The sequence below is a fragment of the Dendrobates tinctorius genome, unplaced genomic scaffold, assembly GCF_039654945.1.
Source record: "Dendrobates tinctorius isolate UK_male_01 unplaced genomic scaffold, ASM3965494v1 ptg000011l, whole genome shotgun sequence".
Lineage (NCBI taxonomy): Eukaryota > Metazoa > Chordata > Amphibia > Anura > Dendrobatidae > Dendrobates > Dendrobates tinctorius.
Window position 1 is genome coordinate 118,015,873 of NW_027361679.1, and position 27,566 is coordinate 118,043,438.

Genomic DNA, 27,566 nt, shown 5'->3' on the forward strand with positions numbered 1-27,566 from the left:
ATTCCAAGGCCATCAGAGACAAGATCGTGGAGGGTCACAAGGCTGGCAAGGGGTACAAAACCCTTTGCAAGGAGTTGGGCCTACCTGTCTCCACTGTTGGGAGCATCATCCGGAAGTCTTATGGAACTAATGTTAGCCTTCCACGGCCTGGACAGCCTTTGAAAGTTTCCTCCCGTGCCGAGGCCAGGCTTGTCCGAAGAGTCAAGGCTAACCCAAGGACAACAAGGAAGGAGCTCCGGGAAGATCTCATGGCAGTGGGGACATTGGTTTCAGTCAATACCATAAGTAACGTACTCCACCGCAATGGTCTCCGTTCCAGACGAGCCCATAAGGTACCTTTACTTTCAAAGCGTCATGTCAAGGCTCGTCTACAGTTTGCTCATGATCACTTGGAGGACTCTGAGACAGACTGGTTCAAGGTTCTCTGGTCTGATGAGACCAAGATCGAGATCTTTGGTGCCAACCACACACGTGACGTTTGGAGACTGGATGGCACTGCATACGACCCCAAGAATACCATCCCTACAGTCAAGCATGGTGGTGGCAGCATCATGCTGTGGGGCTGTTTCTCAGCCAAGGGGCCTGGCCATCTGGTCCGCATCCATGGGAAGATGGATAGCACGGCCTACCTGGAGATTTTGGCCAAGAACCTCCGCTCCTCCATCAAGGATCTTAAGATGGGTCGTCATTTCATCTTCCAACAAGACAACGACCCAAAGCACACAGCCAAGAAAACAAAGGCCTGGTTCAAGAGGCAAAAAATCAAGGTGTTGGAGTGGCCTAGTCAGTCTCCTGACCTTAACCCAAGTGAAAACTTGTGGAAGGAGCTCAAGATTAAAGTCCACATGAGACACCCAAAGAACCTAGATAACTTGGAGAAGATCTGCATGGAGGAGTGGGCCAAGATAACTCCAGAGACCTGTGCCGGCCTGATCAGGTCTTATAAAAGACGATTATTAGCTGTAATTGCAAACAAGGGTTATTCCACAAAATATTAAACCTAGGGGTTGAATAATAATTGACCCACACTTGTATGTTTAAAATTTAACTCAGCAACATAACTTTTTGGTTTGTAAGATTTATGCATCTGTTAATAAATCCTGCTCTTGTGTGAAGTTTGAAGGCTCTAACTTATTTGCATCTTATCAAACCTGCTAAATCTGCAGGGGGTTGAATACTACTTGTAGGCACTGTATACAGATCAACACAGCACAGCTCTGCTGGACAATGTCCTCACCACATAATGCTCAGATGAAGTGTTATTCCTCATGTACACAAACAGGACAGCTTATTCAGAAAAGTTATTTGAGACTACAGTTAAATTGGTTAATGCCACATATGCTCCAATATGGTACCTCAATGTACACCTCATTATTACAGGCTTCAGCAAATATGCTTGGAGACGAACATATGCAAGAGTCAACTTCATCGGCAACACATTCATCCCTTTCCAGCAAACTCAATAGATAGCGATCTGTGAGAGAGGAAAACAAAAAGATAATTTGTCAAGTTGAGTGATCACTCTTTTAAATAATCTTTATAGAAAGATCAGCAGTGCTACAATATTCTCCCCACCATTTGAGCGTCCATGACCAAGGAATCCCTTGACCGATCTTCCCAAGCACTGCTCAGGTGCCTGAGACTCCCTGCCCTTCTGCCCTACTTTATCAGCTTATCCAAGAGTTGGACAAAGAAAATGAAAAAGCAATCACCCCCCCCCCTAGTTACATAGTTTACAGAGCCTGCAGGGATCGTGTGTCCATTCTAGGAGGACATTTTAAAGACTGTTCCAAATGACAAGGACTAAAGCATACAGTACTAAATTTAAAAATTTAATGAAGTTAGCTAAAATTTCACCGTCCAAAGCCAACGCATTTCAAATGCAATAGCTGTTCTTAAGCCATGGCACAAACCAAAATGAAGGAAACAGAAATATCAGTTTGAAACAAATAGGATGCACAACCGCGGGAGAAAACAAATTCGGAATCTACAGCTGGAAAATATGAGATGGTGGCAAAACTATTCCAGATTCATCAAGCCTGGAAATGCTCCTGCTGGAGTCAGACGCTACTGAGTCGTACGCGTCTTCATGCATCAGGAGCACCCGGTGAGCACATCACTGTCCCCTTGGCACAAATCCTACTCTAGTTCCTGCTAGAGTAAGATTAGTGGTGTAGCATAATGAATGTGATGAGCAGTGGACAACACATCCTTGTCCTGTCTCGTTCGTCCCTCGTCCACATAGTTTCAGTGCAGCCTCCAGTTGCACCAAAATTTTTCAAAGCTTTTAAAGCGAGAATACTGAAGTAAAAGCTTTGATGGATAGGTCCTCATCATTCAAGTATCCAGAACAAAGCAGTTTTTGATTTAAAATTTGATGAAAAAAAACCAAAAAAAAAAAAACAAACAAAAAACAAAAAAAACAACGACAACTGCAGCTGAAGACTCCATAAAACTGCAAGGGGAAAAAAAATAAATAAAAATATACAAGTAACCCAATTCAGCAAAACCCAAATTGCACCAAACACACAGTTAGGGAACATAGCCTCACTAGAACTTCTGAATAGGAGTCAGATTTTGGACTGTGACTAATAAAAGCAGTAGATGTATCCAAGAGTTACTCAATGTTTCCATAATTGTAATGTGTCATCTGCATTTCTTGACTAGCAAGTGTACAAAATACTGACAGAATATTTATCTGCATGTAGCTTTTTCAAAGACAATTCCAGCATTATCTTTACATGGCCTGACTGTTCCTCCATTACAGAGAAATCAACATTTAAAATGATATGCAAATGAGGCTGGAGATCTGAAGCCTGTCACTCGAGCTCAATGCCGCCTCCTGCTTGACAGATGGCTCCTTTGAATGTAGTCACAGACCATAGGGCAGGCAGACAAGCAGGAGAAAGCGGTGTTGTCTTTGAAAGACCTACATGGGATTGTTCCAATAGTTTGTGGGGTGAAATCCAGCTGACTAGTAATGGAACATTAATTCCTTTAGTAGATTCATGCAATTAGGAAAAAATAGTGTCTAATTTGAAGAGACAGAAGCCTTTCCACAACACCACCTCTTAGTGTAGAATGAATTCTCTTAATACCAAATGCATTAAAAGTGGTGTACGGAAATAAAGTGACCAACTCGCATTAGCGTAGCTATATCATTACATTGTTCACGTTTATGTATTTTTAGTCTTCTGGTTTGTGTAACCTACATAATTATAATGTACATGTTAGAATATCATTTTCGCTATTGCGATTACCATATTTCTTAATGGTACACTACCGTGTAAAAGTTTAGAGTCACTTAGAAATTTCTTTATTTTTGAAAGAAAAGCAGTTTTTTTCCAATCAAGCTAACATTAAATGATTCAGAAATACACTTTACACATTGTTAATGTGGTAAATGACTATTCTAGCTGCAAACGTCTGGTTTTCTGGTTTGTGATGCAATACCTTCATAGGTGTATAGAGGCCCATTTCCAACAACCATCACTCCAGTGTTCTTATGGTACTTTGTGTTTGCTAACTGTAAGAAGGCTAATGGAAGGTTAGAATACCCTTGAAAACCCTTGTGCAAGTATGTTAGCACAGCTGAAAACAGTTTGGCCGATTAGAGAAGCTATAAACCTGACCTTCCTTTGAGCTAGTTGAGAATCTGGAGCATTACATTTGTTGGTTCCATTAAACTCTCAAAATGGCCAGAAAAAAAGAACTTTCATGTGAAACTCGACAGTCTATTCTTGCTCTTAGAAATGAAAGCTATTCCATGTGAGAAATTGCCAAGAAACTGAAGATTTCCTACAACGGTGTGTACTACTCCCTTCAGAGGAGAGCACAAACAGGCTCTAACCAGAGTAGAAAGAGAAGTAGGAGGCTCCGCTGCACAACTGAGCAACAAGACACGTACATTAGAGTCTGTAGTTTGAGAAAACGACGCCTCACAGGTCCTCAATTGGCAGCTTCATTAAATAGTACACTCAAAACACCAGTGTCAACATCTACAGTGAAGAGGCAACTCCGGGATGCTGGCCTTCAGGGCAGAGTGGCAGAGAAAAAGCCATATCTGAGACTGGCTAATAAAAGGAAAAGATTAATATGGGCAAAAGAACACAGACATTGGACAGAGGAAGATTGGAAAAAAGTGCTATGGACAGACGAATCAAAGTTTTTCTGTCAAGCATAGTGGAGGTAATGTGATGGTCTGAGGTTGCTTTGGTGCTGGTAAAGTGGGAGATTTGTACAAGGTAAAAGGGATTTTGAATAAGGAAGGCTATCACTCCATTTTGCAACGCCATGCCATACCCTGCGGACAGCGCTTGATTGGAGCCAATTTCATCCTACAACAGGACAGTGACCCAAAGCACACCTCCAAATTATGCAAGAACCATTTAGGGAAGAAGCAGGCAGCTGGTATTCTATCTGTAATAGAGTGGCCAGAACAGTCACCAGATCGCAACCCCTTTGAGCTGTTATGGGACCAGCTTGACTGTATGGTATTCAAAAAGTGCCCATCAAGCCAAACGAACTTGTGGGAGAGGCTCCTGGAAGCATGGGGTGAAATTTTGCCAGATTACCTCAGCAAATTAAAAGGAATCTGTGGGGCATTTATGCACATGTAATCGAAGTACATGTATCAAAGTACTATTGGCAGTTATAACATGGATGAATGTGACACGCATCTCTATTCTCTTCATACAGGTAACCAGCTTTTCCAATCTCTGCTCTGAATCCACTCCTGTGTCTCCATTCAATGTCAGCAAGCAGTTAATCCTGAATGCTATCTCTGTGTTTTCAACTCTGCAAGCTTATATCTGGTATATAGTTTTTTTTCAACTTACTCTGCTTGTCCCCTTATGTTGTGAGGTCAAGAAACTTTTCAAAGTGCTTTATGATCCATGTAGTGCTGGACATGTGTTTATTTGACCACAACATTTTATTGGGTCCTGGTGTCTCAATTTAGTGTGATTGATTAACGAGAAGAGAGAGAGAGAGGTAAAAAAAAACAAAAAAAAAAAAAACTTAGCCTTAACCTCCTATATATTCAGACATAGCTATGGGGAGCATTTATGCAGGGGGCATTTATGCACATGTAATCGAAGTACATGTATCAAAGTACTATTGGCAGTTATAACATGGCAGTTAGACAGGGCAGGAGACAGGTAAGACATTTATATACATCTACTCCCTGTACATTAGGTGTACAACAAATATATACCATATGCATTTGTGTAATTTTTATTCTGGCTGCTGCATTCACACACATCCACCGCCCTGGCATTAACTCTCTACACTCCATCCATATTGGCCCCTCACTCCTTTCCTCTCCTATGTATAGCACTCACGCTCTTTTCACGTTGTTAAATTGCACAGATCCAGTTAGTCCCACCATTCTACATCAGAGACGCTCTCACAAATCACTTAACCATCTGATCACTCTTTCTATCCTCCTTCTCCTAGTCACAGGAGACATTGCTCCCAACCCTGGTCCCCCATGTTATAGAAAGTCAAACCCCCCCGACTGCTACACTTAGAAACCCCTCTAATCTGATTAATATTCCCTGCCTGCCATCTGTCTCTCTTAATTGTGCATTTTGGAATTCTCGCTCAGTGTGTAACAAACTCTCCTTCATCCATGACTTCTTCCTTTCTAATTCTCTTAACCTCCTGGCTCTTACTGAAACCTGTATCCAGCTATCAGACACTACCGCTGCTGCTGCTCTTTAATACGGGGTGGCTACACTTCTCTCATACCCCAAGATCAGACAATAGAGCAGGTGGAGGCGTTGGTCTGCTCCTATCACCAAAATGTACCTTTCAGGTTATCCCTCAACTACCCTCACTAGTCTTCTCTTCTTTTGAGGTCCATGCCGTCAGACTCTACACCCCCTTCTCCATGCGAGTGGCGGTGGTGTATCGTCCTCCCGGCCCCTCCCATCAGTTCCTGGATCATTTTGCCACTTGGCTTCCACATTTTCTCTCCTGTGACATCCCTACCCTCATCATGGGCGATTTCAATATCCCCATTGCTCTTCCACTCTCCCCATCTGCTACTCACCTTTTATCTATAACCTCCTCGTTTGGCCTTTCGCAGCTTACTAATTCTCCAACGCATGAAGACGGAAATTCCCTCGACTTGGTCTTCTCTCGGCTTTGTGCAGTGGATGATTTTGCAAACTCCCCTCTCTGACCACAATCTTCTTTCATTCTCTATAAAGAACTGCCAGGCTGCTCAGGTCACCCCCACTATCCAGACTTATAGAAACATACAGGCCATTAACTCCCAGAAACTTATGAAGAACTTGCAGTCTTCATTGGCCCCCATCTCCTCCCTCTCATGTCCTGATTCTGCATTGAAGCATTACAATGAAACACTTCAAAGTGCCCTGGATGAATTTGCACCCCCTATAAATAGAACACCACAACGCAGACGGCGACAACCCTGGCACACGGTGCAAACACGTTTCCTGCAGCGATGCTCCAGGTGCGCCGAACGTCTGTGGAGAAAATGCAATCTACACGAAGATTTCATCCATTATAAGTTTATGCTTAGAACATACAACACTGCCCTTCACCTTTCCAAACAAACCTATTTCAACACCCTCATCACCTCACTGTCCAATAACCCGAAACGTCTCTTTGACACTTTTCATTCTCTACTCCATCCAAGAGTACAGGCCCCAACCACGGAGCTCCGAGCTGACGATCTGGCCAATTACTTCAAAGAAAAAAAATTGACCAGATTCGACAGGAAATTATCTCCCAATCACCACATACCATGCACTGTCCTTCCTCCCCCACTGCATCTAGCTCACTCTCTGATTTTGAACCAGTCACAGAAAAAGTAAGCAGGCTCCTTGCATCTTCTCGCCCAACTGCTTGCACCAGTGACCCACTTCCATCACATCTCCTCCAGTCCCTTTCCCCTGCTGTCACCCCTCACCTAATTAAAATATTTATCCTCTCTCTCTCTCTTCTGGTATTTTTCCCTCCTCATTTAAGCATGCCATCATACATCCACTACTTAAACCATCCCTCGACCAAAACTGTGCCGCCAACTATAGACCTGTCTCTAATCTTCCCTTCATCTCTAAACTCCTGGAACGCCTGGTCCACTCCCGTCTTATCCGCTATCTCTCAGAAAACTCTGTTGTCGACCCTCTCCAATCCGGTTTCCGCTCTTTACACTCCACTGAAACTGCCCTCACTAAAGTCTCTAATGATCTGCTAACAGCTAAATCAAATGGTCATTACTCCATGCTAATTCTCTTGGATCTCTCTGCAGCATTCGACACTGTGGATCATCAGCTCCTCCTCACTATGCTCCGTTCCATTGGCCTCAAGGACACCGTTCTCTCCTGGTTCTCCTCCTATCTCTCCGACGGCTCCTTTACTGTATCTTTTGCCGGTTCCTCCTCATCTCACCTCCCCCTTACTGTTGGGGTCCCCAAGGATCGGTTCTAGGCCCCCTCCTCTTCTCCTTGTACACTGCCCCTATTGGTCAAACAATCAGTAGATTTGGTTTCCAGTACCATCTTTATGCTGATGACACCCAATTATACGCTTCTTCTCCTGACATTACGCCAGCCTTTCTAGAAAACACCGGCGATTGTCTAAACGCTGTGTCTAATATCATGTCCTCACTATTTCTGAAATTGAACCTGTCAAAGACTGAACTCCTGGTGTTTCCTCCCTCTACTAATGTACCTATACCCGACATTGCTATTTCTGTGTGTGGCTCCACTATTACTCCCCAGCAACAGGCCCGCTGTCTTGGGGTCATACTTGATTCTGAGCTTTCCTTTGCCCCCCACATTCGATCACTGGCTCGCTCTTGTCATTTGCACCTCAAAAACATTTCTAGAATTCGACCTTTTCTTACTTTTGACTCTGCAAAAACTCTTACTGTTTCTCTTATTCATTCTCGTCTGGACTATTGTAACTCTCTTCTAATTGGTCTCCCTCTTACCAAACTCTCCCCTCTCCAATCTGTCTTGAATGCTGCAGCCAGGATCATATTCCTCACCAATCGCTACACCGATGCCTCTACCTTGTGCCAGTCATTACACTGGCTACCCATCCACTCCAGAATTCAGTATAAACTTATTACCCTCACCCACAAAGCTCTTCATGGCTCAGCACCACCCTACATCTCCTCCCTTGTTTCAGTATACCACCTTACCCGCGCCCTCCGTTCTGCTGATGACCTGAGGTTAGCATCCTCAATAGTCAGAACCTCCCACTCCCGTCTCCAAGACTTTACACGTGCCGCGCCAATTCTTTGGAATGCACTTCCCAGGTCAACACGATTAGTCGCCAATCCCCACAATTTTAAGCGTGCCCTGAAAATGCATTTATTCAGACTGGCCTATCGCCTCAACACATTAACCTAATCTATCCCTGTGTGGCACAGTCAAAAGTTTTACCATAACCAGATTTCCTGAATCATGCTCCCACATGCTTTATGCATCCATTAGCCCTCTGTGTCTGTACTGTTACACACTTAACATTATGGCTGATCCATACAATCAGGGCAACTGTTACCACCCACCTTTCGTGTCTACCTCTTTCCTCATAGACTGTAAGCTTGCGAGCAGGGCCCTCATTCCTCTTGGTATTTGTTATAATCTACTGTATGTGATTATTGTTATGCTGTAATGTCTATTGTCTGTTATGCTGTAATGTCTATTGTCTGTACAAATCCCCTCTGAAATGTAAAGTGCTGCGGAATATGTCGGCGCTATAAAAATAAAATGTATTATTATTATTATTATTATTATTACCCCTTTTTTCGAATATGAGGTGTCGGCACTGACGTCAGGGGCTTATCTACAGCATTCTGTAATGCTATAGATATGCCCAAGATGTAACCTGAAAGATAAGAAAACAGAGTTAGATTATACTCACCCGGGGGGGAGGTCCGGTCTTGGTCCGATGGGTGATGCGGTCCGACGCCTCCCATCTTCATATGATGCTGTCCTCTTCTTTCCTTCCTGTCGTGGCTCCGGCGCAGGCGCACTGCTCTGCCCTTTTGAGGGCAGAGCAGAATACTGTAGTGCGCAGGCGCCGGACCTCTCCCGGCGTATGCGCACTGCAGGACTCTGCTCTGCCCTCAACAGGGCAGAGCAGTGCGCCTGCGCAGGAGCCACGACAGGAAGGAAAGAAGAGGACGGCACTGTTAGAAGATGGGAGGCGCCGGACGGGACGGTGACACCCATCAGACTGGACGGAACTGCAGGGCGAGTATAATCTAACTTTTTTTTTCTCATCCTTCAGGTTACATCGGGGGCTTATCTACACCATTACAGAATGCTGTAGATAAGCCCCTGATGTCGGTGCCGACAGCTGATATTCGAAAAAAGGGGTGACAGATTCCCTTTAACTGCTAGAATGCCAAAGATCTGCAGTTCTGTAATTGCTTCAAAGGGAGCATTATTTGATGAAAGCAAAAGCTTGAAGGATAAATTTATTATTTCAAATCTTTTTCGAACCTTGTAAATGTCAGTACTAGATTTGAAATTCATTTGGCAACTCACTTGATTACTAAAAGTATGAGTTTTCATGGAAAACACAAAGTTGCCTGGGTGACGCCAAAATTTGGAACGGTAGTGTATATGTCGGAAACCTCATAGAATTAGAGAAAAGTAATGTTCTGTATTACACAGCTTACGACGAGTGGGATCAAATTCATATATGCCTCCATAATACAGCCAGGTTATATTGTAGATCAGAGAAACACCTGGCGATGGTACCCCTCTTGGCTACAAACTGGACTCCAGAAGACATTTTTTCCAACATTTTATGTTCAAAGAGTGAATGGTATATACTTTTTATAATCCCAGTAATTTTATTGAATATTTTACTAAACTGAACTGCCCAGCTATTCCATCCAAGAGGTACACTGCAGCAGCCGGCCACACAGCATACCCGTAACCTCTCCATGCCCCATGGGGGACAGGAAAGACACTGGTGAGAGGGAGGGACCTTTTAACCTTTGTGCTTCCTGTCCCCCATTAGGGCGTGGAGACAACCTCCTATGCTGTCGTGGAACGTTGCTAGAGAAACACTTACTATTCAATGAATTAGTTTAACAGTCCTCCAGTTCCCACTCCATTGTAGTAACTATGGCAGGATCCTCTGGGAAGCTTTACCAAATTAACACCAAAGTCAAATTACAAATGCATTTGGGTGCTGGGGGACGGTTAACCAAATTCAATGAATAATAAATGTTTTATCTGACTACTTGATCCACCGATGCTGCACATACCCAGTGCAACTGAACTTACCAAGTCTCCCTTTCCTTGCTTAGATAATCTTATAAATAGAGATGGACGACCCCTAAACAGTAAAGTTTGGGGTCCGTACTGAACACCTACTGTTCAGGTACTGAACCCGAACAAATACTTCTCCAGGGAGTCTGTGTTACTGTTCGGGTTTGGCACCCCTAACACTGGGCGATTCCCTTACTGTCAACTGGAGGACAGCGCGAGAAACGCTTGTGGCTCCGATTGACGTCAAGATTACTACCACCGGCCAAAGAGCTGCGATTCCCACGCTGTCATTTGACTGCAGCTCTAACTGGAGGTAAAATTTTTACCTCCGGTCACAGAGGCGTAGTACTCCCATCAGCCTACGCATGCTTTCACTGATAACAGCAAGATCAGGCACCGGCTGTTGGGAGTAAGTCATCAGCTGGCGTCTGCGCTATAAATAAAAAAAAATGGAGTGGGTTCCTCTGTATTTTTGATAACCAGCCAGGCAAAACTGACAGCTATGGGCTGCAACCTTCAGCATGGCTGGTTATCAAGAACAGAGGTGTCCCCATGCGGTTTTTTTAAATTATATATAAAAAATAAATAAATAAAAAAAAGGCGTGGGGTCCCCCTCATTTTTGACAACCAGCCAAGCTAAAGCAGACAGCTGGGGGCTGGTATTCTCAGGCTGAAAAGGGGCCATGGATATTGGCCTCACCCCAAGGTAAAAATAGAAGCCCACAGCCTATGAGAGGAAGGATCGATAGACGATAAAACGTTGTTTGACTACGGTGCTGTAAAGAATCCTTAGGACCAAAAATAAATTTTTATTTCTGAAACGTGTTTCAATGCTGGACTCTCCCCAACACTGCGCAGGTTTGATCCCAGCCTTCAACCTACTCCTCCATTTCTTCCAATTTTTCCCTCATGGATTCATTTTGTTTCTTTCCCATCGCCCCCGCTCTTCCTTCTTATCTGCCTTTGCAATCCCATTATCAGTCTACCCCTTAAATTTCTTCTACAACACCTCACGCCTCCTTTTTTTCTCCCCCTCGAATTTTCTTGTGGGCATTTTCTTCAGTATCAGTCACACCTCCAGCTTTTTTAAACTCCTAGCCCTTAAAAACTTGCCATGCAATTGTTTTTTTCCCCTTGAAAAGACACTAGTTAAGAGGTGAAATGCATTGTGGGGAAAAAAAAACAAAACAAACAAACACGTTCAACTTATCTTGGTCCTAAAGATTCTTCATAACAGCAGCGCATCCAGGCCAACTGCTCAATGATCCTGGAGGAGGTCATCCCCAAGCCACAAGGCAGCAGGAGTCTAGGAGTTGTGCCTACACACAAGCTGCTCAGGTGGGCACTTTCCCTATACGCAATATCACCCGATGGTCCTGTGCGTTGTTATTCCCCTACAACACGGAGTTGTTGTGATAGGAAGTCCCATAACTACGGTGTATAATCTGACTCCCTTTTTGGATTACAAACAGTAATTTATGCAATGACAAGCACAGTTGTTACTTTTGAAACATTGTTTTTTTTTCATATGTATCTTTTAGTTTGGATGGTGGAAATTAAACCAACACAATACATTTTGTATTCTTAGCCCAAGCGAGCTGGATCAGTTTTTGAAACTTCCTTTCCAAGAGCTGGACCTGCTGCGAGCAGTTATTTAATAGAGGGGTTCCTGCATGGAGCCAACCCATTTAAGCCATGTGTGACGCTAGTGACATTACCTGCATTCAAGTGTATCCATCGTTATAAACTATTTCAGAAATCAAATAGGACACATGATAATAAGATATATTGTATTTAAAAATATGCCTCTTTCCCCTCCTGGATAGATCTCCACTCAATTTACAAGCAAAATCTGTATGCAGTTAGATAGATTTTCACATTATTGAGATAAGAGAAGCTGGGCGATCATATGACCACAAATATGCACACTTCTCGCCACATACAGACCAGACGTGCGCAGCCTTGCTCAATACATGTGAATTGAAGGAAGCTGCGAATGTCTAGTTGGAATGTGGCCAGAAATGAGCATATCACACACTTGCAGAGTGACTGGTGACTTATCACAAACTGACAACCTCTTTAATGGTGCCAGCTTAAGTTTTATTACTAATGGAAAGGGGTGTAGAATTTTTTTCTATTCTGCAAAACTCTCCCACCCATGGATTTTCTTACTGTTTTCCAGACGTTGAAGACTCTTGCGTCCTTTGGCTTTGGGAATCAGATCAGAATTTCGGATTGCACGATTTATATAGTATTGCTTGCGTTTTGCGCTAGAAGTCTTCTTGGATGGAGAGCTTGGTAAAGGGGATATACAATCTTCAATTAACCTGAACAAAGAAAACAAAAACACTAACAATGAACAGGACCAATACCGCAGATAATAAAAAAGGTTACGCTATCAATTGTGCTTTACATATAACCCAGTCACTCCATTATAGCAGACTTTCCCTTGCAGTAATAGACACAGAATATTGAACAGAATGTATACACCTTGGATGCAGCCTACAATGCCTGTATCCAAGGATTTCACCAGACATCAACACAATTTCTATCCGCTCCTCACGTGTTAACCTCTGCGACATGTCAATGGCTGTAAACAAAGAAAAACTTGTAAATAACTCATGAAAGAATAAATTTACGTTAAAACCAAACACACCATTGTTTTTCTTGTGAAATGCTCAATAAGTTTGATGTGTCACATGACCCTCTTCCCATTCAGAGAAATAAAGTTAGATCCAAAATGGCCACCATGGTTACCACCCATCTTGAAAAGTTTTCCCACTCCCATGTACTAATGTGCCACAAACAGGAAGCTGATATCACCAACCATCCCCATTTTATTTAGGTGTATCCATATACATGGCCCACCCTGTAGCTCAGAGGCTACAAGTATTTGTTATACCATTCCCGACATTGGACGTATCAGTATGTCCTATTTTGTGGCACGTTCCCATAAATTGATGTACCGGTACATTCAATTGCGATAGCCGAGCACCATTCCAAGGCTGTTTAACCCTCTAGATGCTGCGATCAATAGGCAGGGAGAGGGAGTCTGAAGTCCAATGACGACCTGTGGTTCTGTCAGCTACAATGGCCTGTTGGACTATGCCAGGACCAGGGCTGGCATCACCCTGGCGCACCTGGGCAAGAACTGCCCCCACCTACCAAATTACTCACCTCTCCTCACTGCATTCTGCTTCAGTCTCTTCAGCGTCTTCTGACGCTCTGTGACGTGTTAGTCACTACAACACGCCCTCTGTGCTAAGCAGTGCAGAGTCAGAAGATGCTGAGAAGACCGGAGCAATGGGGAGCGAGGAGGAGAGCATTTTACTTTTTTTATTTTTTAACACGTATGGAAGATTATGCGGTGCCCATAGTACTGTATAGAGGACCATGCGGTGCCCATAATACTGTATAGAGGACCATGCGGTGCCCATAATACTGTAGAGGACCATGCGGTGCCCATAATACTGTATAGAGGACCATGCGGTGCCCATAATACTGTATAGAGGACCATGCGGTGCCCATAATACTGTATAGAGGACCATGCGGAGCCCATAGTACTGTATAGAGGACCATGCGGAGCCCATAGTACTGTATAGAGGACCATGCGGTCCCCATAACACTGTATAGAGGACCATGCGGTGCCCATAATACTGTATAGAGGACCATGCGGAGCCTATAATACTGTATAGAGGACCATGCGGAGCCCATAGTACTGTATAGAGGACCATGCGGTGCCCATAACACTGTATAGAGGACTATACTGTCCAGTCTAAAATGAAAAGACTTCAGTAACTGTGTGACTGCAGACTTTTGAATCCCACCAGCGGTTTCTGTGGTACAGCAGAATTTACAATAGATATCACTCATGTAATGTAAGTAGTAAGTGAAATCTTTGGCATTGTACTATACCTATATTTCTTATCTGTGCATCATGAATCATGGTACGTGTTAAAGAGGCCCACTGAGACTCTTGCCTGGGGCACACGAAAACCTGGAGCCGGCCCTAGCCAAGAGCACGATCTAAAAGGCGATCTGTCAGCGTAATACTGACAGGAATAATGCATTGCAATGCATTATACCAAAGATCAGAGTAATAAAAGATAAAGTCCCATAGAAAGACTAAGTAATAAGAGGGGGAAAAAAACTAAATGATAGATCTAATATATAAAGCTCAAGTGTATGTCTGTGTGTGTGTGTGTGTATGTCCGGGATTGGCATCCGCACAGTCGCAGCTACAGCCACAAAATTTGGCACAGTCACACGTCTTGACCCCGAGAGTGTCCTAGGCTATGTTGTGAGGCGAAATTTTTACTCCGCGCATTTCAATTCACCAAACAATTTTGCCTCTATCTACAAAATGGGGAAAAAGTGTGTGTATCAAGCCCCGCCCCTCATTATGATGTCACAACGGTTGCCATGGTGACGCTGATGTCATCATAGGTTGCAAGCCCCGCCGCTCATTAGGATGTCATAATGGTTGACTATGGGATGGAGGATGTGTGATGGGTATATGGGCACGGGACTATGGGATGGAGGATGTGGTGTATGATGGGTATATGGGCACGGGACTATGGGATGGCGGATATGTATGATGGGTATATGGGCACGGGACTATGGGATGGACAATATGTATGATGGGTATATGGGCACGGGACTATGGGATGGAGGATATGTATGATGGGTATATGGGCACGGGCCTATGGGATGGAGGATATCTGTGATGGGTATATGGGCACGGGACTATGGGATGGAGGATATCTGTGATGGGTATATGGGCACGGGCCTATGGGATCATGGATATGTATGATGGGTATATGGGCACGGGCCTATGGGATGGAGGATGTGTGATGGGTATATGGGCACGGGACTATGGGATGGAGGATAATTATAATTTGCTCTAACTAACCACAGCTCGTTACTATGCCCGGGCAGTGCCGGGCTCTTCAGCTAATATTATATATATATATATATATATATATATATATATATATATATATATATATATATATATATATATATATAAAAATTTTAATGACAGGACTGAAAATGTGGATACAAACTTTTTTTTTTAAAAAAATCCACTATATATTTACGGCACAGGGAATGGGGTAAAAAAACAAAACAATTCTTCACATGCTGTTCATCTTTCCATTCCGCCTCCCAAAGATCGCAGTAAGGCTCGGCGCACATTTATCCTACGCTGAACACTTACACTGAGGTTTCCGTGTAAATCTCTGAAATATGCTATTCAGACAGAACCCCAGACAGAAGATTCCCTATAAGGAGGCAGATAGGGGGTTACTGGTCTATGTCTAGCCTACGATCCTGAGGTGTCAGTCTTTTTAAGCTTGTACAGTTGTGGCCAAAAGTATTGACACCCCTGCAATTCTGTCAGATAATACTCAGTTTCTTCCTGAAAATTATTGCAAACACAAATTCTTTGGTATTATCTTCATTTAATTTGTCTTAAATGAAAAAACACAAAAAGATTTGTCCTAAAGCCAAATTGGATATAATTCCAAACCAAACATAAAAAATAGGGTGGACAAAAGTATTGGCACTGTTTGAAAAATCATGTGATGCTTCTCTAATTTGTGTAATTAACAGCACCTGTAACTTACCTGTGGCACCTAACAGGTGTTGGCAATAACTAAATCACACTTACAGCCAGTTGACATGGATTAAAGTTGACTCAACCTCTGTCCTGTGTCCTTGTGTGTACCACATTGAGCATGGAGAAAAGAAAGAAGACCAAAGAACTGTCTGAGGACTTGAAAAAACAAATTGTGAGGAAGCATGAGCAATCGCAAGGCTACAAGTCCATCTCCAAAGACCTGAATGTTCCTGTGTCTACCGTGCGCAGTGTCATCAAGAAGTTTAAAGCCCATGGCACTGTGGCTAACCTCCCTAGATGTGGACGGAAAAGAAAAATTGACAAGAGATTTCAACGCAAGATTGTGCGGATGTTGGATAAAGAACCTCAACTAACATCCAAACAAGTTCAAGCTGCCCTGCAGTCCGAGGGTACAACAGTGTCAACCCGTACTATCCGTCAGCGTCTGAATGAAAAGGGACTGTATGGTAGGAGACCCAGGAAGACCCCACTTCTTATCCCGAGACATAAAAAAAAAAAAGCCAGGCTGGAGTTTGCCAAAACTTACCTGAAAAAGCCTAAAAGGTTTTGGAAGAATGTTCTCTGGTCAGATGAGACAAAAGTAGAGCTTTTTGGGCAAAGGCATCTACAGAGTTTACAGGAGAAAAAAAAAAAAAAAGGCATTCAAAGAAAAAAAACACTGTCCCTACAGTCAAACATGGCGAAGGTTCCCTGATGTTTTGGGGTTGCTTTGCTGCCTCTGGCACTGGACTGCTTAACCGTGTGCATGGCATTATGAAGTCTGAAGACTACCAACAAATTTTGCAGCATAATGTACGGCCCAGTGTGAGAAAGCTGGGTCTCCCTCAGAGGTCACGGGTCTTCCAGCAGGACAATGACCCAAAACACACTTCAAAAAGCACTAGAAAATGGTTTGAGAGAAAGCACTGGAGACTTCTAAGGTGGCCAGCAATGAGTCCAGACCTGAATCCCATAGAACACCTGTTGAGAGATCTAAAAATGGCAGTTTGGAGAAGGCACCCTTCTAATATCAGGGACCTGGAGCAGTTTGCCAAAGAATGGTCTAAAATTCCAGCAGAGCATTGTAAGAAACTGATTGATGGTTACCAGAAGCGGTTGGTCGCAGTTATTTTGGCTAAAGGTTGTGCAACCAAGTAATAGGCTGAGGGTGCCAATACTTTTGTCTGGCCCATTTTTGGAGTTTTGTGTGAAATGATCAATGTTTTGCTTTTTCATTTAAGACAAATTAAATGAAGATAATAATACCAAAGAATTTGTGTTTGCAATCATTTTCAGGAAGAAACTGAGTATTATCTGACAAAATTGCAGGGGTGTCATTTCATCCTTTCGTAAACACCCAGAAGGGGAGGAGGAGTGACATCACACACACACGCGATCAGACCACGCCCACATTTACGGCAGTTGTAATATGAGCTAGTTGTACATGGCCAATTTCAGCAGCTGCTTCCCCCAATATTTAATTCGCAAAATAAAAATTATCATTTTTCATATTTTTATATAATTAAAAAACAAGTTAACTTTTCACTTCTTGGAAAAAAAAAATAAAATAAAACGTTGTACGTGTTTTTCATGGACAGATACCCGAAAAACATATGTCTCGAAATTTTGATCAGACACATGGACATGTGAATCGTTCTATAGACTATAACAGATACATGATCTGTGAATGGGGCTGTACATGGTGTGACAATTCAACATGAAACATTTGGCGACAGAACCTCTTTAATTATGGTGTCTAATTCGAAGGACGTTATTCAAATTGATACAAACACACCACACAATTCCTACACATGTATGCTTTGTACTTCCAAAACGACCTTACGATAAGCAACATTACCGCGGCACTCAAGTCCAATCTCAACAGCAGTAAGTGTGCCCTAATGGAACACTTTAAAACGAAAAATTACAGTAATTTTAGCTGCATTAATGGAAGGCAGGAGGAGCACTAAAAGCTCCACGTACAATTTACACAATGCAGCCATGTAAAAAGAGGGTTTTTATAAAGTAGGAAATAAATGGAATGGCTATCCAAATAAGTAGGCATGTGCCCTGCTCTGAAAGGTCTGGGCATATTTATGCCAGATAGAGCACAAACGTACTAAAAATAAGAGCGCAACTTAACAGTAGAGGGGAAACCGCACACAAACTGCCCACCCAAGAGGATTGCTGGTTCCTCGGGCCCTATGTAGAACGTTCCATGCACATCAGAAGCGCAGACCGCTTGTATAGATGGGCTAGAAAACAACTGCAGATCTAACAGGTAGACGATCAGCAGCTTAGTTCAAAACCCTAACCATGACAAACAAAGCCATCCACAACCTGTGTCCTCGTCTCCTGGTACTTACCTGCACGAAACCTCCGATCCTCACAAGATCTCCTTCTCTGCTCCCCTCTCATCTCCTCTTCCAACAATTGCACACAAGATTTCTCCCGCGCATCTCCCCTGCTCTGGAACTCTCTACCACAACATATCAGACTCTCGCCTACCATGGAAACCTTCAAAAAGAACCTGAAGACCTACCTCTTCCGACAAGCCTACCACCTGCAGTACGACCAGGTCTACCCTCACTCAGCCCTCGCAGACTCTGAGCCCTCGTGGGCAGGGGCCTCTCTCCCCCTCTACCAGTCGTGACCTGTGTTTAAGATTACTGTACTTGTTTTTTTATTATGAACACCCCTCCTCACATGTAAAGCGCAATGGAGTAAATAATAGTGCCGCAGGTCGGCAGGTCTAAATAGGCTCTTAGAGGGTCTAAAAAGCTAGAAATCCATGGTGATAAGACACTGTAGAAACCATAGCTAGTCTAATCCTGCAGTCACACTGCCCTCCATCTGCCCTATACAACTTGGTTATCTCTCAAACACATGGTAAAGTGCATTTACGCTGCACAATTAGGAGGAAGTTGTGGCTTTCCAGATAAACAAGAAATGCTTGTCCGTCAGGTGGAGTGATCTCACAGCCTGTCCAAACAGGCTTTTAAACAACTGCCTATATATCTGATCGGAGGTAGTGTGCAAATTGGAAATCGGAGTTTTCATCTTGTGCTTTGAGTCCACATGAGTGTATCAGACGGCAGAGTGCTATGTGAGGCTTCATTGCATAGCACGCAACCAATGTCATACTACAGACAGAGCAGATCTGTGATTAATTTATCACGCTGTTTCGGCAATCTGCGATTGGAAAAGAGACTTGGCGGCTTACAAGCACCAATACAGATCTATAGGTGCGTGTGAGACATCGGCCTGCACTCAGATGTCATCCCAATGCAGTCAGATATAGGCAATTGAGAAATTACTTCCTCCATGCCTGTGCTGTGACTAATGCGAGGATCGGAGGACGGAGCACTGACACTGGCTCACACATGCAGCAGAGCAGGAGCCGAGGGTCCTTAGCACCTCCCATCGGATGTCATACGCTAGTGAGAATCCAGCCGTAAACAGTACAAACTTAAACTAGACAGTCTTTAATGGAGCTAAATTTATTAAGTGGCTTATGCCATTGATAAATGGGTCTAATTTTAAGACTATGTAGTCTAAGCTTGCACCACCTATTAGAAGCCTTACTTGGTGTCAGAAGTGTGAGGTGCAATCGTTTAATATAAGCTATGTGCGCACGTTGTGTATTTGCTTGCAGAAATTTCTGCAAGGTTTCTGCATCTCCTGGCAGGAAAACCGCTGCGGAAAAAACGTGCATTTTTGTACAGCAATTAATGCCTTTTTGAGCTAAAAAAAGATGTTTAAAAAAAAAAAAGTTATGTGATGTAATTTAATTGGTTCAACACCACCTTTTTCATGCTGATACTGTGGCATCAGAATAATGGGATTAAGGATTGGTGTCCACAGCTGTCACTGACATCTATCTCTAGACTCAGTAATTAAAAGGTGTGAGTAAGGGTCCCGTTTCACATAGCGACGCACCAGCAATCCCGACAACGATATGACCTGGTAGGGATCGCTGGTGCGTTGCTACATGGTGGCTAGTAAGCTGCCAAACAGGCAGATCTCTTCAACGACGCACCAGCGATCCCGACAACGATACGACCTGGCAAGGATCGCTGGTGCGTTGTCACACAGCAGCTATTCTGAACTATTTCAGCCTGCATGAGTTCTGCGTTGCCAACGAGGTCGCTCGTCGGCGTCAAACACAGCGATGCATGCTGGCCAGCGGGACGCCAACGATGAAAAAAAAATGGCCTAGGACATTCGAGCACGATCAGCGATATCCAGCAGGGGGGGGGCGGGTCGCCACCGTGTGTCACATGTAGCGAGATCGCTGTAGCGTCCCAAAATCGGTGACGCATCAGCGATCTCGCTATGTGAGACGGGGCCTTAGGACACCCTCATTACTAAGCCGATAAGTAAACACAAACACACACATTGTCACCAGCCTATGTAGGAGCACTAACGGAACATACAGAGGCTGTAACCGGCCATATGATAATTTTCAAGGAAAAAAAAAAAAAAAAAACCATTTTGGATGTGGCATCTTGGATTATATATATATATATATATATATATATATATATATATATATATATATATATATATATATATATATATATACACACACATATCTGTGAATCAATACACATGCTGCTACAATTAGGTGGATTGACACACATTGTTTGCTGCTGATGAGTCATGATGTATTGTGTCTTTTTCAGTCATATCTATATGTCTGAGCCATGAGTCGGGATAGAACTGTTTCCCTAAATGCCTATTTATTGATGTGTTCTATTATATGTGCAATATTTTGTGGGTTCTAGGGTCCCCCTCATCGTAGGATTGTCTGTTATTTGGCAGGGGTTCCCTTAGCATCGGGGAAGGGACTTCATTAGTGGTGCCAGGGTACAATAGGGCCCCTAGGGACAGCCACCGTTGAGCGGGGGCGCCACAACGTTCCCCCTAGGGTGCCAACCTCCGCGGTTAGGAAGGTGATAACAGGAGACATTAATAGGGACTCCTAGAATATTCCCCACAATTTTATGTGTTTTGTATTTTTTGGACACTTTTTTTGTCTTGTTTTTTGTGTTCACTTGTGGTGTGACCCTGGTGGGTTTTTTATTAATAAAATATTAGTTTTAGGGTACGTTATATGATTTGTCTTGAGACCCTTGAGTATTTAAATTGATTTTTGTTACCTATCCATAGTAACCCAAAAAAAAAGAAAGAAAAAAAACAGACATCCAGAATGACAAACTTTAACAAATCTTTATTAAACCATACTCACCAAATGCCTAATTTACCGACGCCAACGTCTCCTGCAACAACAAAAAAATATATATATATATATTCCTCACCTATCCGCAGAAAAGATAATCCATAATGTCCCACAACGATCCTGCGCAATAGCAGCTGTCGGTGACCTCCGAGAGCTGCTACTGCGCAGGTGGCGCCTTCTTGGAGGACTTTTTTTCTTCTCCAGCAACACGGCGTCGCCGGCTACTGTGCAACAGCAGCTATCGGATGTCTAAACAAAGTAAATCTGCAAAAGGGATTAAGTGCACAGTAACCATGCAATTATTCTGCAGCGCAAGTGCCACAGCCAGCACCTGCCTGCAGAAGTTTTTTTTTTCCGTATGTGATGGTATTAACCCCTTTACGACCTCCGCCATACTAGCATGGCAGAGGTCGCTTCCCTCCCTTTGATGTGGGCTCCGGCGTTGAGCCCACATCTTTCCCGGGACATGTCAGCTGTTTTGAACAGCTGACATCTGCCCACAATAGCGGTGGGTGGAATCGCGATCCACCCATGGCTATTAACTAGTTAAATGCCGCTGTCAAACACTGACAGCGGCATTTAAATGGCGCTTCCAGCAATTGCGCCGGAAATATGCACACCGGTGACCCGCGTCACGTGATCGTGGGTCGCAGATTTGTTGATCTCATGGAGACCTCTATGGTTGTCAGCGCCGGATTACTAGCAAATCAGTAATTCTACTACATAGAGGCGATCTGATCATCGCCTCTATGTAGCAGAGCCGATTGGGTTGTGGCAGCTTCTAATCTCCCATGAAAACTATTGAAGCATGCCAAAGGTAAAACAAAAAAAGTCTTTAAAAATCACCTGGTCAATAAAAAAAGATTAACCTGAACGTTAAATGGCGTAGCAAGAAAAAAAAAAAAAAGTCAAAAAGCCAGAATTACGTTTTGGTGCCACAACATTGAATTAAAATGTAATAACGGGAGATCAAAAGATCATATCTGCACCAAAATGCTATCACTAAAAATGTCAGCTCAATACGCTAAAAAAAAGCCCTCACTTGACACGAGATCATGAAAAATGGAGACGCTACGGATCTCGAAAAATGGTGCTTTTTTTTTTTTTTTTTTAAAACTTTGGATTTTTTTTCACCACTTAAAAAAGAACCTAGACATGTTTGGTGTCTATGAACTCTTAATGACCTGGAGAATCATAATGGAAGGTCAGTTTTAGCATTTGGTGAACATGCTTAAAAAAACAAAAAAAAAAAAAAACACACAACAAAAACATAAAACAAGGATTACTTACCGGTAATACTCTTTTGTAGAGCCACGACAGCACCCACAGAGAGGGGATCAGCCCCTAGGAACAGGAAACCTACAGAGAGATAAAAGGGGCGGTCCCCCTCGCTCCCTCAGTTGGATTACAGAGAACAAGAGGAACCGCCACACATGCTTTGGTCAATTTGTTCAGTAAGCGATTCTAGCTATATATATATATATATATATATATATATATATATATATATATATATATATATATATATATATATATATATATATATATACACACACACACACATACACACACACACATATATATACATCTTTTGCTGTATACATTTCACATTTCTATACAGCCTCTATCCTTCACCCACCAGAGTGAACCACGTATACATATATTAAGGGAGGGAAGTGTGCGGGTGCTGTCGTGGCTCTACAAAATAGTATTACCGGTAAGTAATCCGTTTTTTTTCTCTTTGCCACGACAGCACCCACTGAGAGATTTTCAGAGATAATCACCTGGGAGGGCCCCCCCATGTCAAGGACAGAGCCCCCCCATGTCAAGGACAGATCTACCAAAGTTATTGGAAGAAGCTAAATCTAGCCTGTAGTGACTATAAAAGGCAGAAGGAGAAGACCAGGTTGCGGCCTTAAGGCCCCTTCACACATAGCGATGCACCAGCGATAACGATCCGACCTGGCAAAGATAGCTGGTGCGTCGCTACATGATCGCTAGATAGCTTTCAAACAGTCCAATCTCATCAACGACGCAAGACAGATCAGCGATCCGCATAACGACCTCGTTGGTTGTTGAGTACCCTTCACACAACTTAATTGTAACCGATTCAGACCTGTATCGCTGAGCTCTGCGTCGCTAACGACTTCGCTCGTCGTTTTTAAGCTTCAAACACAGCGATGAGTGCTGGCCAGCGGGACCCCAACGATGGAAAAATGGACCTGCTCATTATAGCTCGATCGATAGCCAGCGGGGGGTCCGGTCGCCGCTACATTTCACACTTAGCGAGATCGCTAGCGATATCGCTGTTGCGTCACAATATTGGTGACGCTCAAGCGATATCGCTAGCGATCTCGCCATGTGTGAAACCCCCTTTACACGTTAGCTCAATTGGGACATCAGTCCTTTCGGCCCAGGAAGAAGATATGGCTCGTACAGAATGTGCCCTCACGCCCTGTGGCGGGCCTTCTTTTTGCCGAATATGCCAATGTAATTGCGTTTCTGATCCACACTTCTTGTTACCCTGGAAAAGAGACAAAAAGAGCCCGGCTCTGCTTCCAGGGCCTAGAGTTATCTATATAGACTAAAATGGCCCCCTTTACATCTAGGCACTGCTACCTTTCCTTCTCTGGTGTTGCCGGGCTATCATAAAAAGGAGGGAAGGTAGATTTCTTGGATCTACGGAATTTAATGGAATTTAGCAGCCCCTCTAGGAAGGTAGGACGGGTCTGTCTTTGACACTATTATGTCCTGAAATCTTGTCAGGCAGGAGGATCCAATGACAGGGCCTGGAGATCATGCATTCTTCATGCTAATACTAAAGCTACCAATAAGGCTGCCTTCAATGAAAAGCACTTTATTGAGGCCAAGTGTATGGGCTCGAATGGGCCCTGTGTGAAAGCATCTAGGACTAAGCTAAGGTCTCAAGGCAGTTTTTGAATAATGTGAACAGTGTTTGCTGGCTGGCAAGCAGAGATAGATCGAGCTACCCCTTCGTTGCCCGCACGTCATTATACGAGGCCTCCAGAGCCGAAATTTGGACTTTTAGGGTTTAACTGCAAGTCCGAACTCGCGCCCTTTCTGCAGAAGCTCTACTATGGCAGGGATAAGACCCTCCCCGGAAAGGTCTGCTGAATGGAAATTTAAAGCTTTTCCTGCAAGAGGGTGCCAATTAAGTCATCTGAGAAACCCCTTAGCTTCAGTAACTGCCTCTCAAATTCCGTGCCTTGAGGCGTAGACCTTTGACCTGAGGGTGGTAACAGGGTCTTTGAGAGTGTAGGTTCCGATCCAGAGGGAGAACCCATGACAAAGCTCTCAGCCATGAAACCCACGGCTTTTTGGCTCAAACGGGCTATTAAGATGACTCTCGCTCCTTATTACCTTATCATCCTGGTAACAGTTGGTGACAGTAAGATCAGAGGGTCTGGTGAACCGTCCAAGGGGTTTGAAGGGCGTCGAGTACATCCGAACTGTCTGTTCTGTACAGTGGAGCGAACCTTTCGACCGGCCTATTGGCCCTTGTAGCGAACAGGTCTATCTCTGGCATGCCCCATATAGCCGCTATCATCCTGAAGATGCGCCGGCTGAGCACCCATTCCCCTTGATGTAGGGTATGGTGGCTGAGGAGGTGTGCTCCGGAGTTGTCCACTCCTCTGACATGGAGAGCAAACAGAGACAGGATCTGAAGTTGTTTATTACCCTGACCAGGAGGGTCAATAGGGACAACAGGTGTATTTTGGCTCTCTCCAGGATTCTCTCTCCGGTAGATAGAGTTCTTGACCGTATTACTCCTCATACTATGAAGGTACCATACCATGAAGCATCATGAAGTAATATGAGGCCATATGAAGTACAATGAAGTACCATGATGCAATATGAAGCACTATAAAGTACTGTGAAATACTATGAGGAAATCTGAAGTACTATGATGCAATATGAAGTACTATGGGTGCAATAACTAAGTATGATGTAGTACTATGAAGTACCCTGAAGCATTATGAAGTATTATGATGCAATACTAAGTATGACGTAGTACTATGAAGTACCATGAAGTAATATGAATTATGAAGCAAAATGATGCACTATGCAGCACTATTAAGCCATCTGAAGTACTATGATGCAATACTAAACATGATGAAGTACCATGAAGCAATATGACTTACTATGATGCAAACAAGAAGCACATGAAGTTCTATGACATACGATGGCGTACAAAGACATATCATGAAGTACCATGAAGCAATATGATGCGCTATGGCATACTATGATGCAACAAGAAATACTACAAAGTACAATGACATACAATGACGTACTATGACATATCATGAAGTACCATGAAGCAATATGATGCGCTATGGCACACTATGATGCAACCAGAAGTACTTTGACATACCACGAAGTACCATGAAGCAATATGACGTACAATGAATATTATTGGCTGCGTGTGCTTCATTATTTGCGCCTTTTTCTCTTTTGATTCATCTTTGGCGCATGTTTGCACCGGGCCGTAGTATTTGGTAATTTATACAGTGGTGTCCACCTTTCACTGCATATCCTTCGTACTATGAAGCACCATGAAGTATTCTATGATGTAATACGATGTATCCAGAGTCTATTATACCATATGATATACATAGGCCCCATGGGGTACAGATAGACTTACAGCCCCGCTTGAAGGTGCCTAACAAGAGACCAGGCCCACAGTTACATTCAAGGGGGCACCCTCTCAGACTTCCAGATAACCTCCACTTTGAATGGTACATCTCATTTGTCAGAGTGACCTCACCCGAAGGAGCCAATTAAAGAGCCGCAGCTGGCAACCCCTTATGCCCTTTATGGGTGGAGTAGTTAAGTTGCAAGAAAAGGTCTAAACTATAAAATCAAACCATACGCTTCACAAAGTCATTCTGGAGTCCCCCATAAGGCTCTGTGCAGACAAACATGCAATTAACTGGTCAAATCAAAAGATGTAGCCTTACCAAGGCATAGAAGCGCATCCCTGTAAGCGTACCTCAGCACATGAAATTGTGTGTGCCCCTAAAACTGCTACCAGTATGCTGCTGTTTACCAGGATCTATGACTGGTATTCCATTCTGGTACTTGCCCGGCTTCCAGCTACTTAGCTGCTGCCATGTAACGAGAGCAGTCACATTCGGACTGGAATGGCTGCCGAACCCCGGAGAGCAGGAGGAAGAGTGAGTGAACTCCTGCACACTGCTTCACTGACCCATGCTGGGTGCTGTAGCCACCAATTGCAAGCTGAGGGTCTAGCTATACTGAGCTTCCCCTCCAGGGAGCAGGGTGAGGTTAGACCTTTGGCCTGTGCACTTTTTTTTTTTCCCCACACATCAACCAGACTAGGGATCTTCAGCTGGTCTCCCACTCTGGTAATTGCCCAGCCTTCATCTGCTCAGCAGCCACCTAAAGAGAGCAGCCCCGCGTCTCCTTGATGATTAAACACACAGTACCGGCTGTGGAAACTCAGGCTAATACATGGTCTGCTTCACCGTCTACCACCTCTTTCCGTGGAACCACTCTGTCTAGAGCATCCCCTCTTTCTGCTGCTCTACGGTAGCACCTCCACCACTTCATGTGGGTGTACCTTGCACCGCCATACGAGGCGTTCTGAGACGTGGTTCTCTTTCCCGTCTACCACTTTTATCCGTGGCCATACAAGGCCTTCAACTGCAGACCTTCTGCGCAAACGCGCGCCAGTTCCACTCCAGCCATATCGTGCTGCATCCGTGAGCGAGGACAGCCCCACCCGGACCCCTGCCTCACGCCGTCATTATCAGCCGAGGGGGGGAGTCAATCTGCCGCGGCTCTCATCGTCCCTCTGGGACTCAAGCCCACCATGACAAGCCCCCGGCTTCTGCGCCTCTCATATGCGCCAGGACGGCCTCTCCCGGTCTATGCTGTCAGACCGGAGCCAGTTCCACTCCAGCCATATGCTGCATCACCATGCCAAGCCCCCGGCTGCTGGCCTTCTGCACCTCTCATACGCGCCAGGACGGCCTCTCCCAGTCTACGCTGTCGGACCGGAGCCAGTTCCACTCCTGCCACATGCTGCATCACCATGCCAAGCCCCCGGCTGCTGGCCTTCTGCGCCATGCTGCGCCTCTCATACGGGCCAGGACGGCCTCTACCTGTCTACACTGTCGGACCGGAGCCAGTTCCACTCCAGCCATATCGTGCTGCATCACCATGCCAAGCCCCCGGCTGCTGGCTTTCTGCGCCTCTCATACACGCCAGGACGGCCTCTCCCGATCTACGCTGTCAGACCGGACCATACCACTGACCATCTGCAAGGAGTCAGGTATGGAATCAGCGTTCAGCATCTTACCGCGTCCTTTGCGAGCTCACTGCTCCATTCTCGGCCTCGCATCCGGTAGCCTTGACGCTGAGTTGCGCAAACTCTGAGCCAGGACGCTCTGTG

General features: G+C 44.2%; 1 protein-coding gene across 6 annotated transcripts in view; it reads right to left on the minus strand.

Moving 5' to 3' along the window:
* The window catches only part of R3HDM4 (R3H domain containing 4), a 57,692-nt gene that overhangs the window by 9,261 nt on the left and 20,865 nt on the right, over nt 1-27,566 (minus strand). For 4 of the 6 annotated variants that reach the window (XR_012220477.1, XM_073546940.1, XM_073546947.1 and 1 more), the window contains exons 2-4: nt 12,759-12,858; nt 12,441-12,595; nt 1,356-1,474 (exon numbers count right to left, since the gene is read on the minus strand). Coding sequence is in view for 5 of the 6 variants with exons in the window: in XM_073546940.1 (XP_073403041.1) it covers nt 1,356-1,474; nt 12,441-12,595; nt 12,759-12,850 (366 nt within the window). In the remaining variant the exon portion in view is untranslated. The remainder of the gene's footprint in view (nt 1-1,355; nt 1,475-12,440; nt 12,596-12,758; nt 12,859-27,566) is intronic. The other 2 variants (XM_073546920.1, XM_073546928.1) reach the window with 1 other exon arrangement.